This window comes from Lytechinus variegatus, chromosome 1 (genome assembly GCF_018143015.1).
Source record: "Lytechinus variegatus isolate NC3 chromosome 1, Lvar_3.0, whole genome shotgun sequence".
Lineage (NCBI taxonomy): Eukaryota > Metazoa > Echinodermata > Echinoidea > Temnopleuroida > Toxopneustidae > Lytechinus > Lytechinus variegatus.
Window position 1 is genome coordinate 14,299,208 of NC_054740.1, and position 21,916 is coordinate 14,321,123.

A 21,916-nucleotide genomic window follows, 5' to 3' on the forward strand; every position below is an offset into this window, starting at 1 on the left:
TGATGTCAATAGAGGGATAATGGAATCATCTCTGCATGTTCCCAGTCGGAAACGGATTAACACATTTGATGGCATTTTGCGCTGACTTTCTGAGGACATACGTGCTTACAGCAGTGTGAAGGTTGCCATCTAATCCGAGCTACCGCACAATATAGTCAAACCTTTGTTAGTTGCCTCCTGTCTATAGTGACCACTAAAACCGATTCCCATGGAGGCAGATTGTGTGTATAAGAACCTGTCTATAGCAGCCCATTGCCTGTAGTAACCACTAAAACTGATTCCCATGGAGGCAGATTGAAGAACCTGTCTATAGCAGCCACCTGTCTATAGTGATTCCCATGGAGGCACTTTGTGTGTGTAAGAACCTGTCTATAGCAACCACCTGCCTAAAGTGACCACTAAAACTGATTTTGATGGAGGCAGTTTGTATGTATAAGAACCTGTCTATAGCAGCCACCTGTCTATAGTGACCACTAAAACTGATTTTGATGGAGGCAGTTTGTATGTATAAGAACCTGTCTATAGCAGTATCCTGTCTATAGTGACCACTAAAACTGATTCCCATGGAGGCACTTTGTGTGTATAAGAACCTACCTATAGCAGCCACCTGTCTATAGTGACCCACTAAAACTGATTTCTATGGAGGCACTTTGTGTGTATAAGAACCTACCTATAGCAGCCACCTGCCTATAGTGACCACTAAAAACCTATGGAGGCAGTTTGTGTGTATAAGAACCTGTCTATAGCAGTCACCTGTCTATAGTGACCACTAAAACTGATTTCTATGAAGGCAGTTTGTGTGTATAAGAACCGATCTATAGCAGCCACCTGTCTATAGTGACCACTAAAACTGATTTCTATGGAGGCAGTTTGTGTGTATAAGAACCGGTCTATAGCAGCCACCTGTCTATAGTGACCACTAAAACTGATTTCTATGGAGGCAGTTTTTGTGTATAAGAACCGGTCTATAGCAGCCACCTGTCTATAGTGACCACTAAAACTGATTTCCATGGAGGCAGATTGTGTGTATAAGAACCTGTCTATAGCAGCCACCTGTCTATAGTGACCACTGTCTATAGTGACCATTGTTTTAGTGACAACTCCCACTTTTCTCCTTCACATGCTGCTCAAGCCAAAATGATCTTAGAGCTTTAGAACTTTTCATATCGTCGCACGCACCACGAACCGTCCTCTCTGCTCACTTCAATGCGAAAGTTACTTTTGCAGAAAACGCATTTTACTCTTCATGCGTTACGTTCGCATTATTGCACATCCGTAGGCGTGTTTCGTTCGCATTTTTGCACAACTACACATTTCCCATAGACGTCCCCTGTCCCGTTGTTTTTCGAACAATGTATAGCCTGGCGTTTTTGTATACCATACACGTGTACCGATCGATCGATCGCACGTGCGACATTAGTTTAGCGTTCGACGGATAATCGCAGTTTACGAATTACAGAAACGTTGAGTTTTCCCAAAAAAATCAATACATCCTGATCACAGCCAGGAAGTTCATTGAAAAAGGATAGGATAAAATCATTAAAACCCTCCTCACAAACAATACCATGGCCAGGTTTATTTTTAGGAGTCTGTGACTCATGGCATGAATGTGAATAATACCCTAAAATAATGCAACACACAGGGGGTTTACAGGTGAACGCATGAAGAGTTAAAGAAAGTTTAAAGTTTTTTTTAAACCAACAATAAGTGCACCTACAAGGAGAGCAAATTATTTACCATTGTCTTCGTTAAAAATTTCAGGTTCCAAAGTTTCATCCCGTATCTTTATATTTTCTTGAAGTTAATTATTTACGCCACAGTGGGCAACGTAACAGAGAGGACGGTTCGTGGAATAGATACAGTGCACTTAACTTTCGCATCGAAGTGCGCAGAGAGGACGGTTCGTGGTGCGTGCGACGATATGAACTGAAACAAAATACCCAAATCATTTCCGAAAGGTCCTACATGTATGGACGGTCTGGTGTGCATGCTTCATGGAATGATCCAGTTTATCCAGAAGTACGTTGCAATATAATAACACGCTACCAGTGCCTCCATGAGTGTTAATTGGCAAGAGCAATACACCATGCATGACACTTCCCTGGTGGATCCAGGGGGATGGGCACAGCCAGCCCATGCCTCCTCCCCCCCATATGAGAAGCAAAATTATAATTTGTAATGTAAAAATGGCATTAAAACAGAAGTGTGCCCCCCCTTTTTTTTTTTTTTTTATTGGCTTGCTTGTCAAATTTTTCCTCGGAAAATTGTCCCCCCCCCCCATTTGGAAAATCCTGGATCCGCCCCTGATGCATGATGAAGTGAAGCCATTAAGTTTACACATGATCTTGTTGAAAAATGTGTAATCAAACAATTGTATACATTTTGATTTGATTCATTTGATACATGTACATATATATTGGAAAGTAGAGAGTATCAGGTAGCCTATATATATATATATATATTGATATATATGTTTGCATGTTTTTGGAAAATGAGCAGGTATGTATTTTCCAGGTTTATCTAAACTTTCTACCCAATATTACACATTTATGTGCTGTATATAAATCCCAATATATAATGTATTTGATGTTTTTAGCTCATACCAGTCTGTGTATTCATATTTATAATAGATAAATATTTTGAGATTCTGTCTGTAAATTTTTTTAGAGCTTGTACGAGTATTTTGTACAATTGGAATATCTTATAAGGGGATGTATACATATATATGAGTTGGATGATATGTTGTAGGAATTAAGAAGTATAAAGGCACACATTACGACCCGACTGGTCTGAGACTGGCTTGCGACTGAGTGAGGGGAGACGTGACAGCTCTTGTCAGTTTGAGAGTTGCAGACTGGCAAGGAAAAGTCGCAAGGATTTGACATGTCGAATACTTATGACTGGATCGCAAGCCCAATCCAACTTCCACAACTTCCAGCCAATCAGACAGAAGAGTTGCACGATGTGCATTCGCAGTAGTAATCGCATTTTCTCAGTTGCTATGGCAAAAAGCAAAAGCGCATGCGTGAGTCGCAGACAGCATGGTAGTCAGATTGCAAGGTATGCGGTGTCGAGGCTTATGCGATTCATTACCCCTCACTCAGTCGCAAGCCAGTCAGAGACCAGTTGGGTCGTAATGTGTTCGGTGGCCTTAACTTTTTGAGTACCAGTATACAATATTCAGATATAGGTGCAATTGAGTGTGTATAAAAAATCTTTTGAGGTAAAAAACACAACTCTGTCTTGACTTTCAACATTTTTTATTGCAAATTTCTAAATTATATCTTTTGTCATAGCTTTTTTTAATCTCAATTTTTCCCTGTGTATGTGCAGTATATCCAGTACTAGTTTTATGCATTCATTTGCTGATTGTCACAACTCGCGGCAAGTCAATTCATTTATTACCATTTTTATAGTAGGATTAGATAATTATAGTGACTGAAAAATGAATACGTTATTCTATAACTATGTGAAATGTTCATGTGTGATTGTTGTGAGGAAAGTGATGGCTTGACCCTGGCAGTATAACAAAATTCATCAAAACGGAAATATGTATGTAATGAGTCAAATGTCCCTGGATTTAATTATCTTGCTTTGTCGATGTAACAACCTATTTGTGTCGAGATGGTGAGATATGTTGTCATCAATGCCAAGTTGACTTATGAACAGTTATACTGATATGTTGTTAGGGCAAGATCATAGCTTACCATGATATAACTTATAAATTGACTTGGCAAGATCATCTTCTCGTCAAGGAGTGTGCACTTTCAATTTATGTAAGAAGAGGCCAGTAATTTAAAGAAATAATAAATAGCTAGTATATTTAATTGTTTTTGTACCTGTAGTGTAGGTGCTTCATGAGCTTTCAGATTGATTGTGTGATATGAGCGGTATGTAGTAGCAATACTATTTTTGTTACTCTAAATGGTTTGTAATATTTGTTCAAACCCAGTTGTTAAATCTTGGCCCATTAGCTCGTATAGAGTAATTTGATATGATTGTTCTATGCATATGGTTCAAGTGATTGTGCATTGTTTTTAGCATTTGTTCATGGTCATCTAAGCTTATGTTTTGTTATTTTCATATAGTTGGTAGATAGTTATTCAGTGCATCCAAGAAAAAAAGGAAACCGGGATTTCCATGTCTTTTTTTCTTCAAAGGAAAATGAATTATGACATGTCATTTGAATAATCATACAATTCAATTATTTCTCTATATTTTGATACCTAATATGAGATGAACACTTCATGCATTAATGAGCAAGACAAGTTTGAAATTTTAATGTCAAAACCAGGTTACGCAGAAAATTGGGACATGATTGGTTCGAGATACGACCATGCTTATTCAATGATTGGCTCATTAGCATTTTCTTTTGCATTCTTTGTTAAGTTTCTCTCACTGATCCCTGTAATGAGAGTGAATTCAAATTCACACGTGAGTTTCTGGGCAAATCATTTCTGATATGCCTCAGTATTTTTTGTACGTTATCTGCCATGCGTGAACGATTCGTTTAGCTGTTTGTCTCAAATTATAGACGAGATTCCATTCTTACTATAACTATCAAATTTGTAGTAAACACATATTCAGTAATTGTGAGCTCAATCTCTGAACACTGGTTTCCTTTTTTTGATGCACTGTCCAAGGTATGTCTTAGATTTCAATTTATGTTGACCCATATGTGTGCTCCATGTATACACCAAGCTAAGAAAAAAAAAATATTTTTTTCATGTAGGTTTTTTATGCCACCATCTTATGTACATCTGCCCAGAAACCTATGCAATTCGTATTTAGTTGCCAATAAATTGGAGAAAGGTTTTGCAAATAAACAGTTACAGAAAATCAGTGTGAGCTTTCATGTTTGATACACTAAGGAAAACAAATATGGCATGTAAATATTTAGTCAGTTTGGGGATTTTATATTGAAATTTGCAATGTCACATAAATAACGAACAAGTTCAGTTAGCAACTATTTATTGCTTATACACAGTAAAAATGTCAGAATTGTGATCATGTTTGCTTCATAGTGCTGTATATCTTGACTGTTGAATAGCTATTTCATGTTATGTGGTGGTAGAAAGTGAGTGAACCCCAACACAATATGCACTCATTCATGCTGAGTGTGAAATATAGACAAGAAACACCACCACAATGTCGGACGAGCCTTTATTGAATTGAATATGTTATCACCCGACTTCACGATTAAAAATCTATGACATGGCAGAACTGATGGGGTTCACTTACTTTTTAGCACCACTTTATTCCGCAGTACTGTGTTATGTTACAGGTATGTGTATTCATAACTACTTTGGATTTAAGCTCAGAACAGTGGTATTATTATTGTCCAGAAAAATAACTTCCGTCTTTCTATCTATAGCATTATGAAAGTGCAAGACAGGCCACAATTCTTTTAAAGTTAGTTTTCAGTGTTAGACGACTGCATTGTGGTGAACAGTCAATGTTCTTACATGCAAATACTTTTTTTTTATTACAAGCGGTGAAGGTCAATCATCTTTGCTCTCTTCTCGTCCTGAAGCTCGGTTTTAATGTTTTTGTGTGCTTGCTTGAACATGTTACGTGTATGAACTCTGGAATAGATCAAACACATTGGCTGTAATTCACAAAGGTGGTTTTGAAAACCCACGGTTGAATCCATGGCTTATGCAGATTTTCGGTGTAAATTACGCTTAATTTAGCGCGTATCGGGCACGTGTTTAAAAAAAATTCCAATGCTGATGCGCGCTTTTGTCACAGTGCGCCAAATTGACGCCTGTTACCATGGTTATATATGCTATTTTATTCACGAGTCCACTGTTTGTGAATTTGGGCCATTCACTCTGTATTCATATGGTGATAAAAACCTCAAGTTCTAAGAGATGCATAATACCATAATCATTACATATGTCTTTGGGAGAAGTGAGTTCTTATATGACAGCAAATATTTTAATATAAAGGTGTATATGTTTAATATAGATATGAATCTATTCTATGTGCAATGTATCTGCTTTCTCGCGGCTCGTTGATGTCATTTTTGTACCAAAGAATCCCCTCCGACTGTACATGTAGATATTGCATATTTTTGTATGATTTGATAGCAAATGGTGGTATGGTCCTACACTTTTTGTACTGAGAAAAAATAAATATGTTGTTGGCAAAGAAACTTATTTCTTAATTTCAAGTTGCATATTGTACAGAATATGGATTTTTTTTTTGTATGTATGTTAGTAATTTTGAAATGACTTAAATCTCTTTCAACTCCACCCCCCCCCCCAACAGACAAGTCTTTTTCTTTCTCTATCTTACTCCTCTATTTATTTAATTTTTTTCTCTCTCTTTTTTTGTGTGGGGGGGGTGAATAATTACAACCAAGTTGGGCTTCAAGATGTTGTATATGTGGGTATCCAGTGAATGCCAGCTGTAAAACCACATGGCAATTTTATTCTCCCCCCCTGAACAATTGAACATTTCAAGCAAAGTTTACTTCAGACCATTTTTTGCACCTTAGGATAGAAATAAACAGATGTGGAGATTTTTTTTTTTTTTTTTGGGGGGATCTTGGTTAGAGAAGACATTTTTACAACCCCTTCACATAAGCCCTGGTGAGTAGAACTGGAGTGATAGGGATAGCGTCTTGGTTTTTAAGCCAAATGGCTGTCTACTTTCATTGGGAAAGGATAATTATTTGCTGATCCCAGACATCGTGAAAAGCACTGGAAATGCCTGTAACAGGGACATCTTTGGAAAACAGCAAACTTCAGCATAACGTAGGGCAACTGTCAGGCCAGGATAAAGTGAGATAATGACTTTGCCAAACTGTACTAGTATTTCAGGGGGGGGGGAGAATTGTATAATGTCTGCTGGTCATAAGTCTTGTTTTATCTAAGACAAAAGTGTGTACCGGGGTAATGACATATCCTCTTGTAATAGGAAACATTCAATAAAGAAGAATAGCTAAAGATCAATTAAAACATCAACATCAAATTTTTTTCACAGAAAGTGGATTTATTTATATTATTTAGGAAATAATCATATCATTTAAAATGAAAAGTGAATGAAATTTACATCTCAATGTACACTTTCAAATCAAAATACTGAATTTAAACAAACCAGCATGGTAATTCATAATATACATGTACACGTTACAACTCTAGCAAGATTGCTATTAAATTCATATGTGTAGTGAACTGTACATGTTCATGTGTTTGGCAAAATTTCTGCCTAGAACATTTAAGAATCTATTAAATTGTTCACTAATAACATTTTTTTTTCGTAGAAGTTTAACACTGGGCTTGTTCAACAAAAAAAAAAAACCCTCAGATGGAATAGACACATTATAAATGAAGATCATCAGGATATACTTCACAGTACTATGGTCGGGCAAGAAATTGAAATGGAACAAATTAAAATCAAACAAGAATCGCTACTTTTACTACAAGTACATTCACTGTTCTTAATTCTACAGAAAGGCAAAAAGTGAAAAAAGAGCTGAAAACAGGAAATGAAATGATTTTTTTCAAATTCCATAGGCCTACTGATGAAAAAATGTGATTTAACTTCCTGGTTCAATGTTAGTTTGAACGTAAGAATACAGAGAATTTGCCCCTTTACATAAAAATAAGTTTAATAGGAAAGCAAAATAAAACAACTTTCATAACGGACTGTGATTGAAAAAAATACCTGAAGAGCTCAGATAATAAATAAGAATGTAAAGTGGCACAAAAACAGTATCTGTTAATTTGCTAAGACATTTACATTCAGTGAAAATTTTGCAATATTCTGGCAATTCTGTTACCATGGTTACAAACCACAATGTCATGAAGATGAAGTGAAGATTTTATTGGAATGATAGAGTTCAGGTGATAGAGACAAATTTATTTTGAAGATATTTTGTACACATTAAATGGTGAAGAGGAATGCAAGGAACAAAACAAGCAAACAAACTTTAAAAAATTCTTTGTACCACTGTTTCCATGTGAATTTATTCTCCAATTAAAAGGGTTGCCAAACTTACACCCTAGTAATTATAATTCATATTCCACCATCATTCTACAAATAATCCATTTTGAGGCAAACTTTATTACCCAGCTTTAGCTTGAGCTGCCGATTACTCCCTGGATCCATATGTACATTTTCCATTGCACATATTGATTATGTCACAATATGCGACCTGCAGTTCATTTTGTATGGAATGCAATCACTTTCAACAAATTTATCATTAACACAAAGTCACACATCTTGATTTATTACATCCTAACTTATTTGTATTTCAAGCCACAACACATACTCTGGACTATCAATATATTCTGCTATTTATTGGATAGACACAATTCTTTTTCCCACTTCCTATGAACAGTGCAGGGAAAAGCATTTTCTCTCATCCAACCAAAATGATTGTGTAGATTAATCTGCCTTTAATCCCCAAATTGGCAACAGTCATTAATTTCCTATTCATTTCCATACTTTGAAAAATATGGATATGGATATGAATGATATCAGTAAAACTGAACGACTACAGCAAATTTTACCCCAAAAATGTCAATTTGAATTTTTACAGAGAGATTATTTTGCAATTCCAACATGTTGTCAATTTAGAGTGTGTGATGGTAAACTTAAAGCCAATCTAAAGCTTTGTGAAAGGATCACTATTTTGACCTAGACTCTGGTTTCAGAGTGCGTACAATAATTAACTAATGTAGGACCTTAAAGGAGAATGAAACCTTTGGAACAAGATAGCTTGTGTCAAAACAGAAAAATCAAAGAATAAGAGCAAAGAAAGTTTCAGCAAAATCGGACAAATAATTAGAAAGTTATGAGCATTTGAATATTGCAATCACTAATGCTATGTAGATCCTCCCATTGGCAATGCGACAAGGATGTGTGACGTCACATGTGAACAACTTTCCCTTTCATGGACTATAAAATACCCCGAAAATGTCTCTTTTTGCTTTTTCTTAAGGTTTTACAAACTCTTTATCCATGATGTATTCTTTAAAAATCTGTATTACATGCCCTCCTTTAGAAAGAACACATGATCTACTGATAGATGTGATAAAAGAGGCAGTTTAAGTGAAATATATACTAAAGTAATAGGGAGAGTTGTTCACAAGTGACATCACACATCTTTGTCGCATTGCCAACGTGAGGATCTTCATAGCATTAATAATCGCAATATGCTCTCCCATTATTTGTCCGATTTTCTGAAACTTTTGTTGATCTGTTTCTTTGATTTTTCTGTTTTCACACAAGCTATCTTGTTCCAAAGATTTCATTCTCATTTAAATAAATCATTTTAGAACAAAATTGATATGAATTCGATCTACTCGCTTCTCTTTTGATGTAACAGAATGCTTGTGAAATATTATGGAAATGTCGACATTGTGGTGTGTTATGGCCCAAAATTGACCCCAGTGTGAAGAAATTAAACCCAATTAAAACTTGTGACTCTTTGGCAATGCCTTACTTTGTGCTGTTATCCTCGCAAGATCTTTAACATCCAGCATCTCTGGAATTTTTTGTACCTCATGTTTGTAGAATCTGTATTTTTTTAGTGTGTTTCTTTCCAAAAATCAACAAATGGATCTACTCTCCCTGGTACAGCACCTGACAAATCTTGGTCACATTGCCATAGCGTATTCAATAACATGTAGTGATCTTGACATTAAAAAGCTCATTCCTTTCTTACTGCTTTTCCAAACTTTCTTTTATTGATATTATTCTTTGATTCACATGTTTTCATGCAAGCTAACTTGTTCCAAGGCTTTCATTCTATAAAAACTAATTCAAGATTACAATACTTATTCAATATAAAGAGCTTGTGACACATGTTGCTATAATAGTTCACTTAAAATACAAATGATGCAATGAATATATACTGACTCCAAATATTGCAATTAAATGGACAATACATACTGAATCTGGTGAATTTAAAGAGCTCTTACAAAATAAAAAGAAAACAATGCAATAGTACTCTTATTAATGAGATGTAAGTTGGAGAAACAGACTTATCGAATAGCATCAGGTATTTTGAAATTATGTACCAAGTATCATGGCCAAGAACTGAAAAATCAAAACAGAAATCAGCATGCTACTTGCCAGTTGACTATGATAAAACGTCAAAGATTGGATAATAAATATTCCCGAAATATTGCAATTTCTTTGCCATTTGAATTAAAAAATAAACATCACATTTTTCTTCACACATAAATAACTTATCACGTTTGTTTACTTATTACAAAAATTGTGTGGAGTCAAAACAATATCCTACTTTTCTAATGCATGTATTTCTTTGTTTTTGGAGCTATTAATTCTGAATAAGTTGGACAGTGACACTTTCTATCAATCATAGGTTTCATATGAAAAATATGTTGAATTCAATTATTGACTTTGAAAGCAGGAATAACCACACATTCATGTACTGAAGCTGAAAATATGTCATGAAAAAACAAGTAACACAAAATCATGCTTTTGACAAACTCGGCTGGCATACAGGTACAATTTTTCTCTCTTGAAAACCGAGTATACAGTTTTCAATGAATGCGCGAGACTCAAAAGAAAATGTAATATGAAATTGTGAGATAGAGCTTCTCGCATTTGGAATTTGTGACAAAAAATAAAGAGCCCCCAGAGGTCAGCGAGTGCCTCCACTCCAGTATCAGTCGCAAAGAAACATTCTTAGCTCTAACAGTAGGCCCAATCACATCTTTCAGATTGTGATGTCAAATGTTGGCCCCTGTCTTACAAAGAGTTATAATTGATCCAATGAACCGTAACTCTATGGAAATCCATCAGTGCCATAATTTTTTCTACAGGAAATTTGCAAAATGTTCTTTGTAAACAAAGGAGAACACACCAAATTATCATGAAATCAATGGATTCAGGAAATGTATATATGTTGACTTTGCTGGCTTTCCATAGTTGCGGTTGATCGGATCAATCGCAACTCTTTATAAGACGGGCCCCAGATGTAAATAATGCGTTGCTGTGACAATAGGCATTGCTGTGACAATTACAGGATGTCACAGGGCCTCCGTTAGCAAATTGTTAGCACTCAAGACATTTCTGTGCAGCTGGTACAGATGAATTATGAAACATGATAGTTTGACAAGAAGATATTTTACAAGTGCAAGAATTAAAACATTTTTTCTATTTCTTCTCGCAATGATTGCAACCTTAGCTGAGTAACCCCCCACAAACGCTGCCCCTCTCTGCTCACTTGTTCCTGGTAATGTTGTGCAGTTACACAGGCCGGTAATGACCGGTTGCTTTCACAGAAGTAGTATGATCCCACTGCCACGGCTACCACTAATACAAGAAGAGACATGAAGATCAGAAGACAGGACGAACCACCTGCAGAGGAATTTTAAAATTCGAAAAAATTTGATACTCTTAAAGGGCCTCATTATTACTAAAGCTAATCTCAGGTAACCATATTTCAGGTGATAGTCTTTTGAAACCATGGTTACAGGTTAGGATTCCATCATAGATCTAGCAAGGTTATGTCAACTAAACATCGTGATACCAATGAAATCTATGAACTGAATACTGAGCATGCAGAGAACTGCCAAAATTGATACGCACATTTGGGGTTTTGGGGGGGATGGGGGATCTAATTTTGAGCTTACCTGCCAATTAAGCTTACATTGCACCATAGAGCGATTCCATACGTGTCGTACGGGACATTTTGTCAACAATTTCTAGTCTGTCAGCTGATTGCTTTAGCAATGAGAAATTATTTTTGGTCAATAATAAAGTTATAGTGGGTAGTTATGTGAAAAACTGATTACCAACAAAAAATATTTGATTATGGCTGAATTAAGGGTGAAAATGTTGTGTCGTACGGGACTCAGAAATGTCCCGTACGACACGCAACATTTTCACCTCTAATTCATCCACGGACAGCATATTTTTGTTGGTTGTCATTTTTTCATATGTCTACCCAGTAGTACTCTATTATTACCACAAAACAATTTGAAGTTCTTTGTTTGGACAATAGGTTGGAAAATGTTGCGAAAATAGCCTTTTTTCTAGCATGGAATCGCCCCATATGGGAATTTCAAGGGCTCTTTTCTTAGTTTTTAAGAGGTCTTCAGTGCATTTCAGGGTCAAATTCGCCTCGAGCCCCCATGTTTTTTTTTCTGGAGGGGGGGGGCAATGTATTATCATTATTTGGAGAAAGACCCATCTTTCAGCAAAAATACCACACTCATTTTTGCTCATCATTCATTAATTACATGTTTTTTTTACCAGTATCAATCAGCACAGTAATACATAGAGACGCTTAAATGGTTATTCGGTTATTTTCATTTATTACTTCATGTTTACCAAAGTTGACTACTTCAAAGTAGAACTTAAAACTCACTTTATTTCTGAATGATAATAAATAAAACTAAAAATTTTGGACACCTGGGATTTGTCTTTGAACTCATTCAGATCAATTATGACTTTAAAATTGAAAAAAAAAATTGTATAACATTTGGGATCAACAAAAAATTAATTTATAATACTTCAAAAGAAAAGGCCTTGTTTTTTTATCTGAATATCAAACCTATAAATTATAATCTAAAAAAACAAGAGTGAAAAATAAAAACAAACCTGCTTTCTCCTTCTCCTCATAACCTCCTGCATCACCATTTGCTTTGGAATGTTCTAACAAAAAAATATTAAAATTCCAGTTTATTTCCCATTATCTCACAATACATGGTATGATAAAACATCATAAAATATTAAAGAGACATGGGCCATTAAAAGATTAACGTTGAAAAAATCCAAGCACATCTTAGTTGTAAAGCTTCACTAATGAAAATAAATAAGATCATACTCACTTTTAAATCGTACAATAAGACAAAATTCTTATAAGGATTGATTTTTGTTGAAAAATGATCAAATTAATAATAGTGCCAAAGGAATCATGGAAAATTAAACAAATACAACTTCGAAAGAAGTGACTACTGGTAGTGTGAGACTTCGAGATTGGCCAATTGACATAATTGTAAAATCCCTTCACTTTTCAAAAGTGCAAATTACACTTAAAGGGGAAATTTACCTCAATAAGTTGATTTTAATAAAAGCAGATAAATCAGAGAAAAATATTGGTAAATGTTGGATGAGAATCCGTGAAAGCATAATGGAGAAATGAATTTACAAATGTCAATTTTGTGGCATCTCAGATGAGCAGCTCCTACATATGTTGTGTGATATAAATTTTCATATATAAGTTTAAGTATAAAGTTTTATTTATGGGGTGCATAAATCATCCATCAGGCACATGAATCAAACCCCTTTGTAAGAAAAAAAAATCTTTTTATTCATCATGCTTCAAAAAAATTGTGATTTAATACATTTTTAGATGATATATGGGGGAGCTATTCGCATGATATCACAAATTGAAAACTTCAGGAGCCTGTTTCATAAAACTTGTTTTAACAAATTTACAATAATAGTATTAAGCTACTGAAATCCATCATTCTGATTGGCTGATAGTAAATCAGTTATCAGTAATTATGCATTTGTTATTATAAAAATTCTTTATGAGAAATGGGACCCAGAACTCTGTATTCTTTGATGGATTTTCATTTAACCTTTAACAATATTGTTCTCTATTTTTTGTGAATTTTACTAAAGCCTCATATCATATTTCCCTTTAAAGAAACCTTCTCATCCATAGAACAATGGTTACCTTCTGAGTTGTTTCTCTCCTCCTCTTCCTCCTGCCTTTTTAGTCTTTCTGCTTCTTGTGTTGCTTCATACGCCTGTCTTCTTCTTTCTTTCTCCTCTAGTTTTTCTTTCCTCTTTCTTTCTTTTTCCTCCTCTTCTTTCTTCTTCCTTGCAGCTTCTCGGTGGCTCTCTCTCACTGTAGAAAAGATGCACATTGGGATCCAAACAGGAATTAGCCTTGCTAACCAAAATACACAGGCCCGTATTCTGAGAACTCAGGTTTGTATTAAACCCTGGTTTAAAGTTGTGGTTTAACTATGGAGAACCAATTGGGGCACAAATCACTCACAGTACACATCCAATTTATTTACTCATATGACACCCAAATTTTTCATAATTGTCCGGGAATGATAACTGAACTATTTTGAAGTATTTTTCTTCATTATGAAAGCAAAAGGAAACAAAATAGTAAACATGAGAACAACACAATATAAACATAATTTTTGAATGTTTGGCTCCCCATAATTTTAGCACAGAGTTAGACCATGGTTTAAGTTATACCTGACTATACAGGTCCTTGGGTGGTATCCTGAAAGCCATGGTTTAGCTTAGCACAGGTTAACTTAGACCACACTTTAATGGTGTGACAGTTGTCAACTCATTCACCAATTAAAAAATATTCTTCTCCTGCTGCAAAAGGTTATAAAAAATTAATTTGAGTGATGCAAATGGAAAAATAGGTAAAATAAATACAAAAATATCAATTTTATCTACATTTGCCACTCTCCACCCAGGTGTGGTGAATGAGAACCCGGTAGAAATCCCTTGAATGCTTGAGCGCCTGATAAGAGTAGCCGTGCTAAAGCCGGGGTAATAGTATTCAATTCAATTCAATTTATTTCAATTCCGTAAAAAAAAATATGTACAAATAAATGTAGACATAATAACAGATTGTAGAACAAAAATAGACATTATAAAGATATACATGTGAACATGCTTATGTTAAATAAAGTGATACAGAGATATCATGGAAAGGATGGAATTGAGGAATACTGCAAAAAAAAAATTAAGTTTTTGTCGAGGCAGTAATCCTACAAGAGAAAGTCATAGAATTGGAGAATTAAAAACATGATTTAGAAAGGAAAATGAGAAGAAAATTGAAATACATTAAAATACATAAATAAATACATTCAAATACACTGGAATACAATACAAATAAAGGAATTTGGTCAAATTATCAATAATCCAAATCACGAGATAACAGATATAATTTGAGTCTGCAGCGCTTAGAGACATTTGTATTAAGCATTATATAAATGTTCCACATTATTCTTATCATATACTCATTTACAAATATCAATAGTTTCTTCTTTTTTTTGGGGGGGGGGGGATTCCAAAACCAAGAAAATTGTTTGAATAGGTTGAAATTCTTACTTCTTTCTTTCGCTTCTTGCTTCTGTCTCTCTGCTTCCATGTGTGCTTGGATTGACTGCATGTGTGCCACTACCTAGACATTCAAGAAAATACATGTCAGGAATTTAAGAAACAATCATTAAGCACGGTCAGAAAATAAGATACCTGTATGTACATGTATATACATCTTGCTAAGTGTTAATACAGTGTAGTATTACATATCACTTCCACTTGCTTATAGTTATAGTTATACAGCAGTTAGGGGGCTTGTCAAGTCTGCACTGCTTCGTTTAGCAGGAACTCCACTATTTATAACTAAGATGCTATGAGCCTTTTTATTGCAGCTTTCCTGCAGTCCACCATTGTTTTGTCTTTGGCGACTGTGATGATTTATGATAAAGAGCTTCTTGCAGGATTCCTGTAGGAGAGACAAGGCTATGACATCTGACAAGGTGCCAATATAAAGCATTTTCTTTATCCAAAGCCCTTATCAAGCACTATCATTATGACTATCATCTTTGACATGGGAGCTGCTACGCACTTTGCGTTTTAAGAAATGCTAGGCCTCCCATTAACCATCCATTAGTTGATACAGGATGTATTAAAACTATCCATTCGGTGGATTCACAATTCGGTGCACCATCTATCAGTTGCAGTGAACAGGCCAAAATTCGCAATGCCTAAAAAAAGTCTACATCTGTTGTGTGCGCTAGTACTATAGTGCATGCATACATGAGATTATTCAGCGCTGGCTGACGCGACATGACCAGATATGCTATTTACTAGGGTCCAGGAGGTGGGAGAGAAATGTGTCCACATTTTTGAAACTGTTTTTTTGTGAATTCTTGTCATATGGTTTTCATTTTTGAAGTATCACAGTCACATTCCAGTACTGTGGCTGCTTGTGATGTCGACCCCAAAGCTATCAATTTGGCCTGTTCACTGAAACCGATAGATGGCGCACCATAATGTGAACCCACCAAATTGTCAAGGAGAACCGAGCAAAATAGAAATTATTATATTCTACATAAATTAAATCCTGTGTGCTGATTGGTTTAAATAGCATCATGTGACCAAACATATTCCTACTATTTCACAATGATGTAAAAAAAAAAGAAAATGCCCACTGAAGAAAATTATTATTCCATGACGTCAATGATGGAATAGTGAACTATTCCATCACTGATGTCACAGATCATGGCCGCACAGGCACTAATACGCGATCTGTGCGCTGAGCACATGGCTTCAGGAGAAGTAGGCCAGTCAGCCCAGGACGTTATTATTTCGAAAGTACAGAGGCGATTATTCATCTTCGGTTGTACTGGCAAAAAAATAGTAATGCCAGTCCAACCTCGGATGAATATCTCCCACTATACTGACTAAAAGCCTGGTATATTTGTATACTGTACTACTTGACAATTGTCCTTTTCTTAAAATCCCTTTCTGTTTCAGAATATAAAACCAATAATCATCTTCTGGTCTCTTATGATAAGACAAACTATCACTTCTTCAGCATCTACAACGTATAAGGCATCTTTCATCAGCTTTGCTTTTAGAAAGATAGCTACATTCTAAATATCTATCCTACTTTCACTAACTTTAATATCATCCAGTGTCAAATATTACTACATGTAACTTCCAATTTAATAGTAGCATTTCAATATCAGGGAGACAAATCAAATCTTCAATCGATGCAAGGAACTTCATTCAAGAAGACCAAAAAAATGAACTACAGTTCATATACTTCTTATACTAATTCCTTCTACAAGAGGACATTGATGTGAAAGTCATTACTTTCCGCCAGGGCCAGTATTCAATTCAATACTTCACAATGGTTATTAATATTGTGCTTAAATTTGGCTTGATAAAGGAAAATATTTAGATGTGCTCTTACTTAATAGCCAAGTAAAATATTACAAATACTTACATGTACAAAATCATTACTTACAACTGAACACCAGCCCTGCACTTACAAAAAATTCATTATTTAGTTCAAAGTACCAACCTTCTGAGCACACGCTTTACACTGTTTATCATCCAAGCAGTCTCCTACTATCTTGGCCAGACTTGGATCCAGAGGGTTCTCTTTGACGTCCAGCCAACGCAATGACCGGAGGTCGCCGAAGCTGACAGGTAGATTGGTCAGCTTGTTCCCAAGGAGATCAAGACGCTGGAGGGCCGCCATGAGCCCAAAGTTTTGGGGGAGGGACTCCAGGAGGTTCTTGCTGAGGTCCAATTTGGTTAGGTGCGAAAGATGAACACTGAGGTTATCCTGGAAAAGAAATACATAAATGTGAACCTCTGGGACTATTATTCAATCTTGCCATGTTATAAGACAAATGAAAATACATTGCATCTTTAGGTACATATACTTACACATGTATGCTTGATGACAGTCTTAGGTACCATTTTAGAAAGGAAAATGAAAATATATTGTTTTTTACCATTGGATTTTGATGATAACACATTGTTTTAGGTTACTTGGCAAAATAATGAATGTAGTATGAAAAATTAAAGGTCTTTTAAAACATGTTAAGGAAAATTGTTTGTAAAGACTGTAGTAGGCAAATTGGAACATTACATTCTGGTGAAGAAAGTGACAAAGATGTGAAGAAATTTTTCTAAGTGGGTAGCAGGCTATACAGTGCATCCCAGAAAAAAGAAATCTTGGATCCCAGACCTTATTTCTTCAAAAGCAAATTAACTATAATATTTCATTTAAGTCATCTTACAATTCAATTATTCCTCCATATTTTGATGCCTTAAACCAAGTTTCATCTTATTGGAAAAAGCTTGTTGTTGTGCTTATCAATGTGACACAATTTTTAACCCTAAGAAGCCTGCTGGGGGGGGGCTGATTCAGCCCCTCCTCGAATTTTTTTTGTCATAAATCCACCGCGTGAAATTTTTTGATTGCGTTGCTCACTGACTTTTCCTTTCAAGGCTTGCGCAAATTTTGAGACCAAAATTGTGACCCCGGAGTACACGGTTATGAAATTACACATTTCGTAAGTGCATGCAGACTCAAAACTGCTCAAAAACATGAATTTGTGTACAAATTCAATGCAAATACCGTTTTTATCCGAAATTCACAAATGTATCACTATTTCCCTTTTACTGATTAAAATCAATTAATTCCATTTGTTTATGGTCAAAATAAACTCAACATTTTTCATTGAAAAGACAATGAAAAACAAAAAGTTGAAAAACAAAGAAATACATTAAGAAATACCAAAAATAAAATATACATAAGAAAATAAAGTTATGTTGAATTCTTTTTAGTACATTTTATCAGATCTGTATAAAGAGTCTGTGTACCAAAAATTAGCATGTTAGAGGTATTATTTAGTAAATAAGAGCAAACTTGATTTTATGCATAAATCAGCATAATTAATGAGCAATGAAATTTTTTTTCAGAATTTGATCTTATAGTTTTGGAGATTATGCCATGAGTAATGCAGGTGCCGATTTTCGTCACGATTACGTGATGAATGGCACAGATCATAATACGTATTAGTATTTTATATACATATGGATATAAATCTTGCCGAGAAAAAAACAAACTATGGACAATTTTATAAGTAATACAATGTTCACTTCCCGATTTAAAGCTAATGATCCATTGATCATTGTGATAAGATTGTCATGAAATTTGTTACAGAGGGAGGGGGTAGGGATTCCACCCCCATTGCCTCTTAGATACATATACCTGCTCTACAGATTACTGAAAAAGTTCCTTCAATTTTGTGATCTGTCAATACACACAATTCTTCAAACAAACAAAAAATGGAGACAGTTCTCTTGAGATTTTTGAAAGATCATACTTACTGGTAAACTGACCAACTGGTTGCATGAGAAGTCAACACATTTTATCTTTGAAATAGAAGCCTGTGAAAATAAAAACAGAAATGGAGGGAAATCAATGAGATCATCAAGGGTTTATTACATGTACATGCCGCCGCGCACAGAAAAATCAAGCCATAGAAGTCGTGTGTTGTGGACACTAGTGGGATCGCAGCACGTGCGACCCACTAGTTATAAATACACTGCCAAACGCAGTTCATGGTGCGAGGTTAGTATACTACTTGCAATAAATGTGAGTGAATGAGATCTAACATTAGAGAAGAGATCCCTGGGTGGTTCCCAAAGTTCAAAACCACGATTTGGAATTTGTTCCAAAAGTGACTCTTTGTGGGATTATACATGTTGCACAGGGGCCCGTTTCTCAACACATATTTTGCGATTCCTGATATCTATCGGCAGATGCAAGTATTTGTTTTAATCGATAAATAGCATATAAATTACTTTATATTTATCAACCGAAACAAATATTTTACGAATCGTGATTTTTATTGACAAATGCAAGTATTTTTTAAATCAAAGTTGCAGCTCTGCACGCGGTAACCACGTGTGTATCTAGGTATCAATAACAAAAGAAATCAAAATGGAGGAGTAAACAGACGGGGGTAAGTGAACGCTCTTGCTCTTAACTTCTTTCAATTTTTAAAATTATTAGCGAATGAAAAGTACTAAAGACATCTTAAAATGGGAGCAAACATAAAACTTGCCCATGTACATAACTTTGGGCGAAAAACTAAAACTAAAATTGGTGATTTAGGTCTAGGTTCAACATGGGTAATCCTGTCCGCTACGGAAAGGCATGTTAAGCAAATCCAGGCGTTTGTGGGGAGTGACCATACGTACAGTATAGGCACGTATTGTATTACCGGACACTATCATATTTCCGGACGCGCATTTTACTGCGTACGAAAACAATTTCGTTCTTTCTTCTTCCGCAGTTCAATTTCACAGATCAATTCAAAGAACAAGATTGCAAAAACAAGGCGAAAAAAATCAAACTTTTACCTTATTTTGCTTTAAAATGACAGAAAATGGTTAAAATATCATATAACATAGTTTTGCATTAACATTTGATCCCAATTGCCTCCAATTGGTCTATTTTCTGATGGAAATATGGACCTGATTTGCCGAATTTCAATCTCGTCCACTCCATCGCTCAGATCGTCGACGGCTAGTAGTAGTACCCGGTACCCCGGCCGTGGGAGGTTTACCGTGATAGAGAGCCGTCGACGATCGACAGCGCATCGACTGAGGCTGAGGGTTAGTCTTGAGGACGCAATGATGATGATTTTTTTAGAGATGTCATATACTTCTTCATCATTGACGTCTTGACACTCTCTCCATAGTGTCTTCAGCGAAGGACCAAAACAAAGATGGATTCCCCAAAAAAATCCATCTTTTTAAACCGAAGTCACTAGATGTTTGTTAATTTTATTAATTCTTACACCTTCCTACGCCTAATGCGTAGGAAGGTTTTAAATATTACTTTTAAAAATGTAAAAAAATGAAGATTTCTTACCTAACTGATGCCGCGTAGACCCCTCGTTCCACATGTAAACAACGGAAATACAATAGCGTCGACCCTTGAACCTCTTATGTATGACGTACTTCCGGAAAGCAATGCCGTCTTAACGAACAATTTAGAGATATAAAATCTTATTTAAAAAATATTACAATTTAGTTTGTGATCATAAATAATTTATATATATTTATATGAATTATTTATGATCACGAAATAAATTTTAATTTTTGTTAAATAAGATTTTTTATCTCTAAATTGTTCGTAAAGACGGCATTGCTTTCCGGAAGTACGTCATACATAAGCGGTTCAAGGGTCGACGCTATTGTATTTCCGTTGTTTACATGTGGAACGAGGGGTCTACGCGGCATCAGTTAGGTAAGAAATCTTCATTTTTTTACATTTTTAAAAGTAATATTTAAAACCTTAAAGATGTAAGAATTAATAAAATTAACAAACATCTAGTGACTTCGGTTTAAAAAGATGGATTTTTTGGGGGAATCCATCTTTGTTTTGGTCCTTCGCTGAAGACACTATGGAGAGAGTGTCAAGACGTCAATGATGAAGAAGTATATGACATCTCTAAAAAAATCATCATCATTGCGTCCTCAGGACTGAGGCTGAGGGTCACGATATGAACTAACCCAGGGAACTCCCGCCCGTGAACGAGCATTAATACTGGAAAGTGCCATATCAAACGCGCAATAAAAAAAATGATATTAGTTAGCAAACACAAATTTATTACAAAGATCTGCTCAGAATAAAAGCAAACAAAAACTTAGAACTTACTATAATGACATGACATATCATGAAAAAATCACACCAATTCTTTCTTATATCATTTATAATCAAGAATATCTTTACCCATCCTGCGCGCGTCCGGAATTATGATGTAATTTGTCACGCACAAAAATAATTGTTTTTCGCGGAGGGGTATGCGGCAAGTGCGGTGCAAAGAAAACAGTTGGAAATATAAAATAATTTAATCATATTCATAATTTACAGAATATTTGGAATAGCAAGTGATAATTTTTCTTGATTATATTTTCTCTAGTTGTCATTTTTGAAGCACTGAAATAAACATGTCCGGCAATAGGATACACTGCCATATATCCCTTTCACTCCCAAAACGAGCCAGGCTAACCCCCCCCCCCCCCCGTTCATACTATCATAGAGAATGAGTGGACTTGACCGCAATACTATTAGGCCTATACTAATACTAGTAATACACGCCCACATACTGAGAATGATGTGTTCATCAAAACTAAAAATACTCACAATCTCTTTCACGGGTATTTTTGTAAGACCAGAGAGGCTTAGATCCAGTTCACTTCCCTCAATCTTGTCCTTTAAAGACTCCTTTGTAATTTTACTTTTGTTTGACATTTTGAAACACTAGTCAAACGCGAAAGAGAGCTGAAGAGTTACTCTTGTGACGGCTGTTTCGAGTCGGGTCGAGTTGTGCAAACGTGT

General features: G+C 35.4%; 1 protein-coding gene across 1 annotated transcript; it reads right to left on the minus strand.

Moving 5' to 3' along the window:
• Nucleotides 1–9,058: 9,058 nt before the first annotated feature.
• On the minus strand, nucleotides 9,059–21,916 carry LOC121406666 (leucine-rich repeat-containing protein 59-like). The gene is made up of 7 exons (XM_041597646.1): nucleotides 21,722–21,916; nucleotides 18,892–18,951; nucleotides 17,069–17,335; nucleotides 15,085–15,157; nucleotides 13,673–13,846; nucleotides 12,589–12,642; nucleotides 9,059–11,343 (listed from the first exon to the last, which is right to left on the minus strand). The coding sequence occupies exons 1-7, from the start codon at nucleotides 21,827–21,829 to the stop codon at nucleotides 11,126–11,128; spliced, it is 954 nt and encodes a 317-aa protein (XP_041453580.1). The 5' UTR covers nucleotides 21,830–21,916; the 3' UTR covers nucleotides 9,059–11,125.

What these genes read in the sequence shown, in the direction of transcription:
- LOC121406666 (XM_041597646.1), bottom strand. Translation starts at nt 21,829, where the DNA reads ATGTCAAACAAAAGTAAAATTACAAAGGAGTCTTTAAAGGACAAGATT. An exon ending in GCAAGAAGCGAAAGAAAGAA is followed by an intron (nt 13,847 to 15,084) that starts GTAAGAATTTCA and finishes TCTTTTCTACAG; the next exon opens with TGAGAGAGAGCCACCGAGAA. An exon ending in GGAGAGAAACAACTCAGAAG is followed by an intron (nt 12,643 to 13,672) that starts GTAACCATTGTT and finishes TTTTTTTGTTAG; the next exon opens with AACATTCCAAAGCAAATGGT.